Below are 17,371 nucleotides of genomic sequence, written 5' to 3' on the forward strand. Positions count from 1 at the left end.
TAATGGAAGAACACGCCAAAACGCTGTCAACAGCATAATCCAAGGATCTCTACAATAAAACTAAACATTTCAAAGTGCTGTGTGATACGATGACATGATTACATCTTACATATATACGGATTTAAACTCAAATGTGAAAAGATGGACAAACACAATGAAGTCATTTTGAGTGGAGTGCCAAGTTAATTTTTCAGTCCCGAGAGTTGATGCAAAGTGGCATATATGTTTTTATTGTACTGGAAGGAAAAAAAAAGTAAATCATACATAAACTGCTCTCACATACAGACAAATGAAAACCACCAGCAAAATCACCAACAATGGGCTTAGGCAGGGGCGTACAACTCCAGGCCTCGAGGGCCGTGCCCTGCAGGTTTTAGATCTCACCCTGGGTCAGCACACCTGAATAGTTCATTAGCAGGCCTCTGCAGAACTTCAGGACATGTTGAGGAGGTCATTTAGCCGTTTAAATCAGCTGGACACGTCTAAAACCTGCAGGACAGCGGCCCTCGAAGCCTGGAGTTGGACACCCCTGAGCTAGAGACATGGTTCAAGGGTTCCTCTATACAAAAAGACACACTTAAGACAAAGTTTGACCATTCACAGCTAATGTTACACTGCTAACCTGTGCAGTGTGAGTGTACCTGAGCAGCCAGCAGTTTTAATGCCACATTCCTCAGCTTGCGTGTTGTGCATTTCAGCACATACAAAACTACGCTTGCCACAATTTTTAAAAGCATGTCACCTTAATATGTGACGTGCTTGTAGTGCTGAAGGCAGGTAAGAGTAAAGAAGGGGAGGCATGTCAGAAAACTCCAGACTACACAGAGGGAGACGCTTTCTTTATTTAAAACTCTACAGTAAATACAGGTACATACACGGTATGTTTAAAAGCCTCGCTCCGCCGAGCATTCAGCACCGAGTGAAACATGCAGTCGTGTGCTGACGTTCAGCTGGCCAGCACATTGTCTTTAACTGGAGACATGGGCTCTTTTTTCTGACAGCCAGTCATCTTCTGGGCTTCTCTGAAAACACAAGAGTAGAAGAGTTTACAGCTCTTCAATTAAATAATACTGTACTCATCACAGGCATACCATGTCTATGTTGCTGAGAAGCTATGAGCTACAAATGCTCCCAGTTTCCTTTTGACAGCATCTTTTAACAATGTGAACAATGTGACCTCAGAAATATTCTCTGAGTAACAACAGGAGGAAAAGCTGGAATAGTTACTGGTGCTGCTCGACACCTTAAAAACCTTGGATGGCTTTGAAGCGACTGAATCATTTCTGACAAACTGTTTGTTAATTAACTTTTGATTTGACAGAACAAGATAAACCTGGTAACAATGGAGGTAGATAACATGCTCGAAGTGTACTGAAAGCAGTGTTTGGTTAAAAGGAGCCTACAGTTTTCTTTGAGTAGTCAGTAAGGCCAGAAAAGGTCTGTTTGGATTTCATTTGTAACACTAACCACACTTGTTGGCTGTTTCTGGCTCACTGCAGCAGTGGTTCAACTCCAGTTCACACTTTTACCTGACTTACATTTTTTTATTTGATTTATTTGTTTTATTCTATTTATGGCATGTTGCTCTTATTCCATTGCGTTTCCTCATTTTTGCTGCTGTAACTTGTCACTGTCCACTTTCTGCTGTCCCACGTGTGGGTCTAATTAAAGTGTATCTCACATCATGGCTCCTGTGCTGATTTCAGGCTTTGAGTTAATAAGCACCGCTCAGTACAAAAGATAAAATAACAATTGTATATATTGAATCTTTAAAGCTAACATGGATTTTCTGGAAGGTCAGTACTACCAGCTTGTGTTTTACATGCTTAAACTCAGAACCATTGATGGCCGTGGTGATGGACTATGATTGTTGTGACTTCGACACTGAAGTATTTCTCCTAATTACTTTTTAAAGCTGAAGTTCCTCCAGAGGCTGCTGATGGTGGCCTGGACACCAGGGTTGTTTTCATTATTCACTGAGGGGAATTTCTTGCCCAGATTCAAAGACCTTTTCCTCAGTCCGCTGACCCTCGCTGGACCCAGTGTTTGCACTCTTGCCGTTTGACTCTGGCTGCTGGTCTTTGGTTTTGGCAGACCTGAAACCTGGAAAGAGAGACCATGTGCATGAAGAGACAGAAAACAAAGGTGAAGAGGTAGGGGCTTCTTTTTGGTTTAAAACATGGCGTCCTAATATGTAAGGAAACTGCAGTTACACATGTCATGGCAACACTGCCTTTGTTTCCCCATCTGTGAGATTCATGCTGTCCATGTTTTCACAGACAATATGAAAGACTGATGACAACAAGAATAGCGTTGGAGCAAACCAGTCATTGGACTGCAACATAGTTCAGAGCCATTTCAGGTGACAACACCTGGTGACTGACATAATGAATCAGTCAATGTCGAGCTCAGAGCGGAGAGGATTATTCTGCACAGTTCAGGTTTTCATGCACACTGAAATCCCAGTTAGAGTTTTGAGCATTTTTACAGTCATTCTTTCATTATGTAAGAGCAAAGACCGTGGTAATGTCTTGGATCAATACGATTTAGAAATAGTAAAGAGTAGAATAAAATCTATAAACTGTGCGTGTGGGCATGGATGCAGCTGTCAGACCGGCAGGCAGTCCAGAAACATTTACTGTACACCACTGTATCAACCACTGTTGAAAGTCACGTGGTCTGTCAATCTCTATTATGGTTTCATCTGACTGCAGCAGTTTCCTTCAAGCCTTCTCTGAATCGTTTAGATATTCACTGTGTGCCAACAACTGTGTTGTGGTCCCAGCTCCCTTCAGGTTAACAAGCTCCTTAACAACATTGTAGTCTAGGTTTTGATTGGCCCATCACCGTTCTCATGATCATCTTCAGCCTGTGAGGAAAGACCTTCCACACTGAGGGCCACTAATGGTGAGATTGTTTCTGTGGACAGTTGTGCTGTATATACATGCCACAAGCTGAGATCATGCAATGTGTGTGAGCCAGACTTCCTGCTGGGTTGTAATCAAGCGCTTATGTCACTCAATGATATGCAACTTATTTCCCCTTCTGTAACTGACCAGTCAAAAGCTCCAGGTGTTACAGAAGAATGCAAACCAAATGGAAGACCAATTCCTCGGTCCAAATAAATAATGTAGGTATTAATACAAAATAAAACCTAGAAGAAAAATCGATACCTTATCACTTTTTTGTTGTTGCATGTAGGGCTGGGCCATATCACACCTTTTATGGTAATACCGCCTTTGTTTTCATACGCACATGGCGGAAAAAGCACGGTGGCGACAGAGAATGAGAAGAGCGAAAGCGGATCGTTGAGTGAAACCATGAACCTGAACTGGTTTGTAAAAATGCTGCAGCTTCACTGATGTGGAACTGGTTTGGCTTTCCTCCGTCAGATACACAACAAAGCACTATTTTTGGTAGCGCATGCTAGCGGGCCGTCGTTATTACCGTGTTGTTTGGAAAATACGGCGCACTTAAAATCAATCCTTTGATTTTTCTGAAAGTCGACAGAGCCCCTTATAACCCCGTGCGCCTCATGTATGAACTCTGGTTGTGTTTACTGACCTCGAGACGATTTTATGTGCACGGCGCTCGAAAATCTGTCAAATGTTTTAGCACGACTTTGCTAAGCTACGAAGCCGCACCGCTTGATGGATTGTCGGAGCGTTATGGCATCGTAGGCGGAGCCTCGCGGAGTGATACGCACTGCGCTTCAACATAATATTACCGTACTGTGTGTGTATAAGCTCTTTTTAAGTTTTGTGGATATTATACATGGTTATGCTGAGGATGTGTCGGCCAGTTTCCACTGAAAACGCCTTTTGGTTAAACTGTCAGCGAGGAATTTGCACTGTTAAATGTTCATATAACTTTAATGCAGATAAAAAACAGCTGCTTGTTTCAGTGGAAATACATTGATGTTTTTTGCACTAATAAAGTTGAGGAGTTGTAAAGTATTTTGTCTCGTGCCAATTATATCCTCAGTTATATCGTTATCGCAAATTTTCAAATGTATATGGTGATAAATATTTTTGGTCATATTGCCCTGCTCTAGTTGCATGGATTCATTTGAATTCTCGGGGAATCCCACAAACAGATGAACAAAAAATGAAACCGTGCTGCCCCTCACCCTCCTAGTAGATGTAAGTATGGTACGAATTTCAAAATCCTACGTCACCCCGGTCTCAATGCAGTCACGTTTTCAGAAAACCTCTGATTTTGACCTGAGGTCACGGTCAGTGGGATTCAAACTCGATCGAGATTTTTCGCAGATGCACCTTTGGTATGAAAGTCCGACATTAGGTTCTTGTCGAGTTGTTGCATTCACAAGATTGTCAGAAAAAATGGATTTGTCTGTGACCTTTGGGCTGTTGCATCTTTGGTATAACTGTGTCTTATTGCTACGGGACAAGCTGTATGGGACAATGCAAAGCACGCACATTGCATTGTGCAGATGAACCGTCAACTGTGCAAGAATGGCACAGTTTCAGATTATACAGATTTGTGGTGGTAACTTCCTTTGTGGAAACATGAGGCAGTTTAGTGTAGTACTCTGTGTTTGACTTTAAATAGCCAAAACCTCTCCACAAATCCTTCAGACGTGTGTGTTTAACAGTCTTCTCAGCAGTTAGCTTTGGGCTGTCTTATTTCGTAAGACATTTGTTTCATCTTCTCTTGTATCTCACACACTCCTAATGTACTGGTGTGTATGGCTGACTCTCATTGTTATTGGCCTTTTGTGCCATCTGTGAAAACATTCACCGACTTCAATCAACACTTTGTTGTCACCAACAAACAACAATTTAAACATTTTATCGCCCAGTTTATAACAAACGTGCCAATCGACACATAAGAAAAACCCTGTGTTGGACGGTGTTGAACAAACTAAGAGTGCATTCAGCTGTGATTAAACACAAAGCCTGCACAACGCTGGATTCTGGTTCAAACTCACTTTAGTTCTCGGCATGCCAGGTTTCACCTCTGCTTCTGCTGAGTGTGTGGGACTGTGCTCTATCTCTGAATCTTTGCTTGAATTACTTTCCTAAGGAAGCAGACAAAGTCAGACACAGAAAAACAAAGTTGTGAAACCAGAAAAAACCTTTCTATGCAACTACTCAACAGAAATGAAACTGTGATGACGCTGACCCAACCACAAGGGACAAACAGCATTTGTAAAACGGGGAGATTTACACCAACTTACCGAAGCAGCATCCTCCTGGTAGGAGGAGGAGAAGCTGTAGGTGGGGGCTTCCTCTTTATGGTAGGAAGTGAGGTAGGGCTGTGACTGGGAGAAATAAGCGCTGTCCTGGGAGGGAGGGGAGTCTGAGAGCTCATCCTTCTCTGATTTTCTGTCCTGGGAGAAGGGCTCTGGTAGAACCGAATCTCCAGAGGGTCTGGTGACCTTTGGTGGAGATGAACAGCTTTCCTTTTTATACTGGAACTGCTGCAGCGCAGACAAGCTTGAGGTGGACAATGGCGTGCTAGATTGTTCAGTTGACGGGCCGTCTGACCAGCGAAATAGGCTGAGGCCACGACTGGCTGAACTGGTGGTACTGGGTGATGGAGATGGCTTGGTGGTTTCCAGAGCCGGGCCATCTGAACTCTCAGCGTCACAGTTCTGAATGCTGGGTGAGGACTTCTGAGTGGCTGTGGAACTGCTGAAGAATCTACACGTGGGAAGACGGTCAGGTTTAAATAACTGCACATTAAAAGTGAGGGGGATGGTGAACAAATATTATTGGAGCATTTTTTGGTTGAGTTACAGTGCTTGGTTTAAAGCAATATTTAAAAGCTTTAGGACAGGGTGCCAATTTCATTTGTCTCAAATTTCAAAAGGACCAAAATGACTCAAACATTATTAAGTATCACCTTCATCACACTGAATGTGTCAAGCACATATTTTATTCAGTTCATAGTTTATTTCTGAGCTTCAGAATAGATTTTCTTTCCACTAATTTGAGGCATTAATCAGAAGCAAGAGCTGCAGCATCATATTATTATCCTACTTCCTTTTTGCTGTCTTGAATAATAACATGTTCTGATGAATTTTAGTATCTCACAGAACTTTCAGCCTACCCTGATATGAACCAAGTCTCTACCTTACCGATTCTGTCACTGACAAAGAGAGGAATTATTTTCCACACATCTGTGTTCAATAAGGGTCCAATGTTGTGCTTCTACCTTCATTTATCTACAACTAAAATCCATGTCAGCCGAGTCCCTCTACTGGCCTGTGTGATTAAACTCACAGCCTACATCTCACTTGTGCAAAAGTCTAATAATATCCTATTTTGTAACTGAAAAGAAACACACTGCTGACATAGCATTATCACATTTGGTTATGACTTCATAACCTGTTAGGATGAAGATCTGCAGAGGCACAAGTGTTATCAGCAGTGCTGCCCTGGTGTTGTGTCAAAGAGTCAAGACCAACTCTTAATACAACAGAATATACATTGCAATCAATACACACGTGTGTGTGTATATATAGCATTTCTAGCTGGACTTCAGGAGGCCCCTGCCAGGACCAAGCATCAGTGTCTTAATGCCTCCATGACCTGACCAAAGAGCTGTGTGGTGTGTGCTGGGCAGCAGGAAGCAGCTGGAAAACTACGTGTACTAAGAATTAGGGGTGGGGGAAAAAATCGATACTGTGTAGTATCGTGATATTTTGTTTGCTAATAATGTATCGATGCAGGGACAGCAGAAATCGATATTTTGTTACAAAAAAGTTTTTGCTCTGACTTCAGAGCACGTTGATCCTTTTTCTGAGCAAGAATCCTGACGCTGTCCAAATGTGTTTAACTGTTTTTTATGGCAGCAATAAACATGACAGTTTACTGATTTTAATTTAAGACATGTTTTATTTTAATTAAGTTTAAAACTTTTATTTAATGCAAAATTATATTTTGTTTTAATTTACTTTCAAATTCTTCAGTTGCTGAAGGGGCTGCATAGTTTTCATATTGCATAGTTCAGAATAGCTGTAATTGTACCAGATGGTTTCAGTTCAGTTGGACTAGACTGTAATACAAACCGTTCAGTTTGTCAACAATAAAACTGAAATGAGAGAAAGACTGAGTGTGAGACTTTGTTATTAGATAAATAAATATTGATAAAGTTTACCTTTATGTACAGAATCTGAATATCGCAAAATATTTTTAAAAATTGCAATAATATCGTATCGTGCGTTAAGTATTGTGATAATATCGTATCGTGGGATGTTTGGTGATTCCCACCTCTACTAAAAATGTTGGACAACACTGCAAATAAACATTGTTCAGTCTGTGCATCGAGTCCTTTCAGTTAGTGTCAGAATCGGGCTAGTGTTACCTGCTGCGTGTGACCTGACCATCCTCCTCAGCTTCCTGGTTCCTCCTCTGCAGGACAGTGGCAAATATGTTGCGTGACCGGGGCAGGCTTGTGACTGTGGGCTTGTCTGCTGGCTGGTCTGACCTGGAGCGCTTTGGGCTGGATGAAGAGTACTCCTGCAGCACATCCTGGTCCGATATACTTGAGTCTACAAGAGAGTACAGATAACAAAATAAAATTTAAAAAAACAAAAAAAACAAATAAAATCTTGTGAAGCTGCAAGCATTAAATGATGACCCATTGTTTAATTTCCTCTTTTGTATGTTTTTGTCCTTCTCTGAATCTAAATTTCAAGAAGTCACAACTACTCTGAGTTCAACATGCACCGGCTGCTAATTTTCCTGATTTGCATTTTTCTTGTTAAGCCGTACATCTAGCTTCCCACCTCTCTGAAAGCCATTGTTAATTCTACCTCTATCTAGAAAGGGCGGATAATATTTTATCTAGGTCTGTGTACTAGTTTCCTAGTGGATGTTGAAATCTGCCAAACTAAACCAACTTCAGGCTTCGTGTCAACAAAACTGTCCAAACAAATGAATTACCTGCAAAATAAATGTACAACATTAACATGGATATCAGCAAAGCTGCACGGTTTAATGTAGCTCAATAGTGTAATGTTTAGTATTTCTACATGAAAATATCTTCGTGCTAATTGTTTCAGCTATGCTTCACATACTGAAACACGGTAAATAAACAGAGGCATGAAACGTAGATACAGAACAGATTTGTACTTCGTTACATTCCACTACACAACATAAGCACAGCAGGACGATCTCACCCTCTCCGGGCCTCTTCACCTGCAGCTCTCTGCAGGGTATCCTCAGGCCATCCAGGTTGATGACTCTCTTCTTCCCCCTGGTGGAGGGAGGCCTGTCTGGAGAGGTTGGGGGCCGGGCAGGTGCCGCGGTGGCTGGCGTAAAGCCTCTGCTCCATATACTCGGCCCTGTGGAGGCCGGTGAGTAGTTCCAGCTGTGACTGCGGCTTTTGCATTGCTGAAATGAGGTTTGGAAAGTTGTTCTATATTAAAAATAACACTTTATTTTAACACCTTTGACTGACCATGATCCAGTACCTGTGGAATAGGTTTGTCTGGGCTGAAGTCATCGATCCTCTCCATGCTGTTGATGTCAAGGTTTCCCAAGGCCATTTGCAAGCCCTTATCATCCCCTAAATGACTGAATTTAACATCAAGGACAAAATACTGGACAGGCCAAGGCAGGCAACTTACTCAAGTCACCTCGCTAAATCAAACACGAGTGGAGATAAGAGCAGATGTGCTACAGGACACGAGGATACAGTCCAGCATAGCTCAGCGTGGCTGGGTCAATGTGCTCTGGGTATGGGTTGAGGGGCACGACCTTCCTCCTGACGGGATCAAAAACCAGCTGATAGAGAAAGGTGTTATTGGCTCTGACAAATCCCTCGATGTACTGCTCGGGAACGACGAGACTCATCTTCAGGTACTGGCCCATCTTTCTGATTACCTGACAGGAAGATGAGCAGTCGATCAGACGTGATCAAAATAACTGTCATTGTCACTAATTAAGAGCGTGTATAGAATAACAACTACGGCATCTTAGGGGTGGGGTGGACAGGGTTCATTTCATTTTCAATTCAATTTTGTTTATATATTTTATTTCTAACTCGCAAGAGTCAGAACAATTGCCTCGAGGCACTTTATAGTATAAGCTAAAGACGAAAAATGAAACCCCGGAAATCACACAACCTCCTTAAAGAGGCAAGCACTTAGCAGGAAGCAAAGACGTCCTTCTAACAGGAAGAAAGCTCTGCTCTCCGGCAGCCATGTGCCACAGCTACTTAGCTGTGAGGGACAAGAAAAGACAGCCGACATTTAACACGTGATTTTCTTATAAGTAGGATTATTGTATATACTGCAAATGACCAAGCAGACACCATGATCAATAAAATATCTAAATTGATGACTTCGTGGTTTTGGCCTGTCCTACCCTCAGTATATCAGGGTCTTTGGCAAGCTGCAGCAGCTTGCAGGCTTTGCCCAGACCAATGCCATGCAGAGAGGCAAGATAGTCACAGCCAGAGAGGATGCACATGTAGCGGAACTTTTCCTCAGTGAAAACATTCCCCAAGGATCGGCAGCGGCCGAGGTTGCTTTGGTCTATCTCCAGGCCATTGCCCTGCTTGTCCATCTTTAGAATAACCTGTGAATGAAAAGAAAAAAAAGAGACAGATTCATCTTTAACACAGTGCTGTTTGCTCCTGCTAATTAGAGATTACACTAGGTTTAAAATAAATTCATTCTTCACTGACATATGGTGTTGCATGCATGCAGCTGGAAATGCACCTCCTGAGTTTAGATACCTTTTTGCACCCAAATGCCAGCAAGTCAGAGTCCTCTGTGATGACCGCCTGGGCCAAACCAGATTTACTGAGGTAAGCCAGCTGAGCATCAGCTTCATACGGAGCCACAACACAGTCCACGCCTCTCGCCCTTGCAGCCTGGTCCAAGAACACACCAAAACAAGCCTTTCTTCACCTTTACATGACAATTTTTGTAAACGCATTTTAGTATTTTCTGCACATGCAAACAGTTTTAGACCACTGAGGTTTTTTTGGAGTGTTTATGCATAAACAAGCAAAGATGGAGACTTTTTGTGCGAGGATGACTCGGTCACTTTGTGATTGACTCGGTCACTTTGTGATACCTAACTTTCTCCACAGAAAGTATAGATTTTATTGCTAATTAAGCAACAAACCATTCATTTCCCATTTACAGAAGCACGTGCAGTACATAAGATAAGAACTTTATTTATCCCGAGGGAAATTCTTTTGTCATGCACATGCTCAGTGCAGCAAGAGAAACACAGGAATAAAGGCATACAACAACATACAATAAGAATTGTAGGATACAGCAGGATAGAGCAAATATGATATCAAAATAACGCAAAGTAACAATGTAACTATATCAGGTAAAAAATAAGTAGTAGGGTTGTTTGATATAACGATATATCGGATGATGACATGAAAACATCTATCGTTTGTTTCATGGTGTTTTCATGTTTTCATGGTTATATTCATTTCTTAAAGTTCTGTCGTTCTCTTATAGTTAAAATAACCGCACTGCGGACAGACAAGATTTTAGCTTTGTCGTTAGCAACAACGACAGTAACCCCAGCCTGGGGCTTCGCCGTCTGCTTGTTTTTTTCCCCCCCACATAAACCTTTCACAATAAAGCTGAAGATCCTGTTGAGGTTTTTCAAAATAAACTGAAGTGATAACAAATAGAAGGACCAGTCAAAACACATCGAGGACCTTATTCCTAAACGAGGGGCTACCTCATGGACGTGGTTTGGTTATGAGAAGTCTGACACGGACCAGAAAACTGCACTATGCAGATTAAGGCACAAACTGGTCCCCACCGCAGACTCAAGCACAACAACCTCTTCTACCACCTACGCAAGTATCACGTGACGGAGGACGGCGAGAGTTTACAGATGAGAAGCAAAAAGAGCTACACGACGCCCAGCTGAAAACACTTCACACAAGCCAAGTTCCCCGAGATTCACAGAATTTCACAGAAAATGTGAATTTGTTGCGATATATATTTGTTATAATGATATTGTTGTCAGGACGATAAATATCTTATATCAAGATTTAAAATCTTGGTCATATCGCACAGCCCTAGTAAGTAGAAACACCAGAAATAGATAAGAGGCACAAGAAAGAAAGAGGAAAGAAGCTTAAAATGCAGAGAGCATGGGCTCAAATGCTAATCCAGACAAAGACGGCGTCAAGTGAAAATGCATTTGTGTGAATGTGGGTTTAAGATTAAAAGCATGCATCAAACACCCCCGCTGTCACAGAACAAGTTAACACGATAGGTGACAGTGATTACCAGAAGCACTTCATACGTCGCGTGTGAGCGCTCATAGGTCGATCGAATAAGAAGAAGAACCCCACCTTAATCAGGTTATGAGCCATAGCCGGGGTGATGTTAACACAGCGGTTAAAACACTCTCTGGCCTCGGACAGTTTGCCCTCACGTAGCAGCTGTCTCCCTTTTTGTAGGTTGGTTTCTCTGCGTCTGAAAAGTACAGAAGTGAAATCAAACTGAGGGCATACAACGTGAGGTGGAAGGAAGTGACAGTCATGATTTGAAACCATACGATACGATGCTGTGGTGTCACTGTTAGCAGGAAAGAAAAAATTAGGACAGTCACAGGTACAGCTCAGCTCCCTCGTCAAGGATGTGGTTTTGGACATCTTTTGCTTCATGAAGTTAAAGTATTTGTTTGTGATGGGGATGTGTGCTCATTGCTCGGGAACCTTCACAGAAACTCTGAAAGTCTCCGTGTGGTCAACAAACACATTATTCCCATATCATGATCTAAACCAGGGGTCCCCAATCCCAGTCCACGAGGGCCGGTGTCCCTGCAGGTTTTAGATCTCACCCTGGGTCAACACACCTGAATCACATGATTAGTTCATTACCAGGCATCTGGAGAACTTCAGGACATGTTGAGGAGGTAATTTAGCCATTTAAATCAGCTGTGATGGATCAAGGACACATCTAAAACCTGCAGGGACACCGGCCCTCGTGGACTGGGATTGGGGACCCCTGATCGAAACCAATCACAAACAGTCAAGGGTGGAGTACGTTTGAAAGTGCAGGCGGCTAGAGAGAGGTGAGCAGCCTAGGCCCAGAGGCGGATGTAGCTGTGGGGAAGGAGAAAAGATGAAAAGAACACTCGATAACCTTTTCATTAAGGCCTGATCCGTCTGAAATTCATGACACGGAGCCATCGACCTCTCAGCTTATGTCCAACACTGGTCCAGAGACTGCATCAGATAATGAGCCACATATGATGGACTGCGCCCACTGAGAGTAAAAGGGGGTAGTGTATACATTTGGAAGAGACCGGCTTGTCCACTTTCCCCGGCTAAGATACAGTAAAGCTGACAACATGATGCACTGCATTTCCTGTGGTGAGTGTGGAGAGACCATGGCTGACAATACTGCATTTGTGACTGGTGCTAATAAGTTTCCAATTGAAACGCTGAAAAAGCACAGTGTATCCAGAAAACACATATGCTGCAATAAATGCACTGCCCAGTGTCCCCGCTCCCCACGGCCTTTCAGCAGCAAACAGGCCGTCAGGAGGCCGACATGATGATTACGGTTAACATTACCTACGATGTTTCCAAAGAAGATGTTCTGTTCACCAACTTCAAGTCTGAAATAATTCTTCACAAGAAAAATGGCTTGAACGTAAACCCACGTACAGTAATGATGTCGCGTGCGCCATGTTTATGGTGTCATTGCTGACACACTGGGAAAAAAGAAAGAAGAAGAAGAAAAAAGGGGGCAAAATTACAGGAGTTGGCCATCTGAGGGGCACGTGACTGCAATGGAGGAGAGTCCATAGATATCGAGCTGCTCAGGTACTGAGATGTTTGAAAACTGTGGGACACTTTGAGGTCCTTCCAATTTAGATTTAATTTTTATTTCATATATCTTGAGATGTTTAAGTTTACATTTCAACTTAGTGAAGCACTTCCAGCACAAGTAAAACTGCGGTGTTAAGCAACGCAGTTGAAAATTTTGTATAAACCCAAAGAAAAAATAAACCACAAAAAAAAAAAAAAAAACCAGGCGCACCAGTGCAACCGTGGCAAAAAGTTAGCCAACATGACGACTAAAGGCCGAGTTTTAGGAAAGAACCACGGTGTTGTGCCCACAGCTTTGAGCCACTCACTCAAACTGTCAGTCACGCAGTACTCCTTTCTAAATAATCATTCCTAGAAGCAATTATCACAAACGCATCAGGCATGCTTTTTTAGTGCAATTTGCTATAAATACCACACTACAACTAGGGCTGCCACGATTTGTCGACTATCAAAATCGTCGACGACTGATTTAATAGTCGACGCGTCGTTTGAAGCTTTGTAAGATCCTGAAAGACGCAGGAATAAGTAGCAGGATTTAAGAGTGTAATAACGGACTGAAACAGAAGATGGCAGCACTGCATGTACAAGGATGCCAGCTGCCGTTAAACCCCGAAGAAGAAGAAGAAGAAGAAGAAGCAGCTGTGTCCCAGAATTTATAGCGCGGCCCAGCTCAGTTTCCAACAATGGCGGCAGCTAGTTAGTTTTAATATTACTCTTATTATTCTTTCTGGGTCACAAAATAAACGTTTAACATATTTTCAGCCGAGAATGTAGCTGTGTAAACCTCAAATATCTGCTCAGTTTATCAGGACACCACATATTTTCAAAAGCGCTCCGACGTTTTCGGAGATGTCTGTTACCCACTAGCTCGATAGCTAGCCGGGGGCTAGGTCACTAGCGCGGTGAGAACACCGGACTCCCGGCAAATTGTTTTCAAACCCACCGCCGTCTTTCGCTACTCAGGTTAAATATATATGAGTCACTTAGATAACTTAAAAATGTTATTGTTTGGCTTTTTTTTTTTTTTTTTAGTATTTTATTTGTTCCTGAGTAAATCGGTTTGTCTGAGATTAAAGTTATAGTTTTTACACAGCTGAATAAACGTCAAGCAGACAGCTGATTATCAGAAGTGTGAGATGCTGGAGAATTTACTCCGGTGTCCTGTTATATTTTAGATAGCAAGGAGTTTATTAAACTTCACCGAAACAATCTGCAAATTTCATTAAAATTGAATAAACTATCATCTTGTCTTTATTTTTAGTTAGCACCTTAAACACTTAAAGCTGTAAGCTAATGATAGTTATATAAGAGCAGATGCTGCTGGTGCAATAAGCTGTAGTTTTACGTCCAGTGGATGATGATCTGATTAGTCGACTAATCGCAAAAATAATCGGTGACTAGTCGACTATCAAAATAATCGTTTGTGGCAGCCCTAACTACAACCCAAAAATCAGGTTTGCATGATAAATTTTGAACACATCCTTCCGTAAGAGAAACTCCTGCATATGACTTAAGATCAGACGCAAAAATATCTCATGCAGTCACAAAACTGACGCTCTTTCGAGTGTCTTAAACATGAAAACATCATTTTGTGTTGCTCTCAGTAAGACTGCTCCTATGTGTTCTTTCTTCTTTAAAAGCCCAGCCTTTGTAATGAATCAGAATCAGAATACTTTATTGATCCCTGGGGGAAATTATTTTTTGTTACAGTGCTCCATTTTAAACCAACATTAAGACAAGACAGACAATACACTAACTAAGAATAGTACAATATATACATACATACATACATACATACATACATACATAAGTCACTCAGAAGTGTACTGTATTGGTTTCTTTCTATCTGGATGCATCGCAAATTCCTCAGAAACTATCAGGATCCCAAGAGCTGTGATTGTTCTCACTTTAGGTTAAACTTGTTCAAATGTATATGTTTACAGCGAGAAGCAAACAAAAGTAAATACTCACTCTCTGCGAGCCTTTTCCACCTCCTGTTTTGAAGGCAGATTGCGTCCATCAAACACCAGTATGGGCTTAACACTGAAGGTCAAGAGCATGTCCACAAATTTCATGCAGTACCACACATACCTGGATGGGGCAAATTCAACACCACTGTCAGTTCTAGACTTTAGGCCATTCCTAATCAGAAAACAGCCTCATTCAGAACACCTTTAGTTCACTTTGGTTTTATTTGCATTGTGCCAAATCATAACAACAGATAAAGACCCTACAACAACAGGGTCGTTTTAATTGATTGAAAATAACACAACTGCTTACTGGTCAGTCGGTTCTCCTTTAGCAAGTTTCTCAGCACACGAGAAAGCTCCTTTATGCAGCCAACAGTAGGTGTCCACAGCTACCGTCTGGCCTTTGTATTTTTTCACATTGACGGGCTCTGCTGCATCTTTGATGAACTGCAGCAGTCCAGAGATTCCCATTTTGAGCCAGTGATCGGTGTCACGCCGATTCTGAACATGAGAAATCATCATCAGTAAGGGATAAAGAACACCTTCAGAGAGGGTGCATCTAGCGTGGACACCTTCAACTAAAATGGACTTTGTGGACTAAATACAGGTTTAACAGCACTATGTCACAAATGGAGGTTTCTTCTGATGCATCAATTCCAAAATCCTGGGCCGATACGGATTTGCTTGTTGATAATTCTGTTTGCTTTCTTTACAGTGCTCCATTTTTCCATGACATTTTGACAGTGTAAGACTGACGGGACACTACAGATTAAAAAATAAAAAATAAAACAAAATCAGCCATCTGTCAGTGTCAGTCAACAGGCCCACTGGATTCTACCCATACTCAGCAGATATATCAATGCAACCAAAAATATCCTCCAAACCTACAGTGACTAATATTTTGCTACCTTCTATTTCACTTAAGAATTGTTTGAAGGCTTCAGATTTACTTTCCTTTTGCTAATGTTAAAGCCACATGCACAGTAAACCGGATTTAGATCTAAATGCCACACGTTGTTTTATTTTTTTAAACTAGCTTTAGCTATAAAGTTGTCACACTTGTATCGTGTAAATATAAACGTATGCAGTGGTAAACAGCGTTCAGCGGCGTTAACACATTCCTATATTTACCTATCAGTTCATTCATGAGCACGTGTGAATTATTCATGTTTGTCTGATAATTTGCACGTGAGCTGCTCGATTCCCGCTCCGTAACAATAACAACGATAAGTCAGCGCAGACGTTTCTGCTTTGAATGCGCTCAACAGATGAAAATCACACTGGAAACGCCTTGTTATCGTATGTCGTTTAAAAGGTAGCTGGTCAGTTTCTTGGCTCTACAACTGATGTCAGTGTACATTTCTCCTCAGACGAGAACACGCAAAAGCAGTTTAACGTAATTCGACTAAAGGTTAAAAGTTAAACTTACCTTTTTCTCGAAATTAGCGACACCAACAGAGCCCTCGACGACAGAAAACTAGAGGGAGTTTGGTTTTAGCGCCAAAAGAAGTATTTCAGTAGGAGATGTTGCTATTGGCTAGAGTCACTAAGAGGCAGGGAACGTAATAGAAAAGGGAGTGTGCTTCAAAACATCACCGGCGTGACGCTACGTCGTGTCCATAGGGCTGCTGTAACGACCCGTATCTCGTTGATGTGGGTGCAACTCAAATCTTCCACATTAGTCGCGGCTGTGGGAACACCACCAGAGATTCGACGACATGCCATTGGCTCCATGTTTCTGTCCCGTTACACTGTTTACCCGCCTCTTTGCGAAACGAAGTACGCCGGTACAGAGTGCTAACCTCCTGTAATACTGCAGTTCCTCCAAAGGGCCACTAGAGGCTGGATCCAAAAGTCCAACTGTAGAAAACAGTCATTGGCAAAAGCGAAGAAGACATGTTCAAATGCATCTGTGAATTTTGCTTTCTTTCTTAAACCAAAATGTATGTGTAAATTCATTTGCTATCTTAAGAATGAAATCTCCTGGTTAAATAAAGATAATAATAATAATAATAATATATCTGGTAGCAAAATATCTCCCATACCAAGCTGAAAAAGAATCACGTAAAAATGTGCACTGCAGGCAAGTGTGAGCAGATCACACTCGGCTGGATGTAGATGAGAGCCTATGATCTATGACCTGGCTTTAAATACCCTCAAAACACACTGAACTCTACTTTGCACAAAATACACTCAGGCTTTGCAGTACTTGGGGCACTGTTCATTTTTTTCAAATTAACAACATTTTGTTCTGATGGATTTTCGTAGCCCTAATATCATTAAGCACTTAACGACACAGTACAGTACGAACAGGATTTAAGGGGTATTAAGGGGGATATTTAACAGTTTGTACCCATCACATGTGTCTGCAGAGGAAAACGTTAGACTGAGAATATGGCGTACATTAACTTCATCAACAAAATACTCAAAAACAAAAAAGCAACATTTTATTAAAGGCTGTTGTCAAGTTCTGACGTTTAGCTGAAATTATAATTAATCTATAATTTGTTAAATTGACATAAATACTCCACCAGGCTTTAGAGTATAAAAGACCACGTGTGGTTCCTGAATTATTTTTGTGGATCCCCTTCCCTCCACCCCTG

At 41.8% G+C, this 17,371-nt stretch overlaps 1 protein-coding gene across 2 annotated transcripts; it reads right to left on the bottom strand.

Annotated features, from left to right (window-relative positions):
- Positions 1 to 225: 225 nt before the first annotated feature.
- Positions 226 to 16,608, bottom strand: exo1 (exonuclease 1). 2 transcript variants are annotated; one of them, XM_085295903.1, is made up of 14 exons: positions 16,198 to 16,605; positions 15,079 to 15,269; positions 14,770 to 14,889; positions 11,311 to 11,434; positions 9,712 to 9,849; positions 9,339 to 9,551; positions 8,668 to 8,855; positions 8,444 to 8,546; positions 8,150 to 8,363; positions 7,333 to 7,519; positions 5,201 to 5,666; positions 4,952 to 5,041; positions 1,907 to 2,103; positions 226 to 1,022 (listed from the first exon to the last, which is right to left on the bottom strand). In XM_085295903.1, exons 2-14 carry the CDS (start codon positions 15,237 to 15,239, stop codon positions 947 to 949), a joined length of 2,277 nt encoding a protein of 758 aa, XP_085152029.1. In that variant the 5' UTR covers positions 15,240 to 15,269; positions 16,198 to 16,605; the 3' UTR covers positions 226 to 946. The 2 variants fall into 2 exon arrangements, 1 of the variants encoding a protein (XP_085152029.1); XR_014894764.1 differs by lacking the exon at positions 226 to 1,022 and having other exon boundaries at positions 1,964 to 2,103; positions 8,169 to 8,363; positions 16,198 to 16,608.
- Between the last annotated feature and the right edge of the window lie 763 nt (positions 16,609 to 17,371).

Source organism: Mchenga conophoros, linkage group LG13, assembly GCF_057382185.1.
Source record: "Mchenga conophoros isolate Kocher_MC1m ecotype Shallow Benthic linkage group LG13, M_conophoros_male_GT1.1, whole genome shotgun sequence".
NCBI classification, from domain to species: Eukaryota; Metazoa; Chordata; class Actinopteri; order Cichliformes; family Cichlidae; genus Mchenga; species Mchenga conophoros.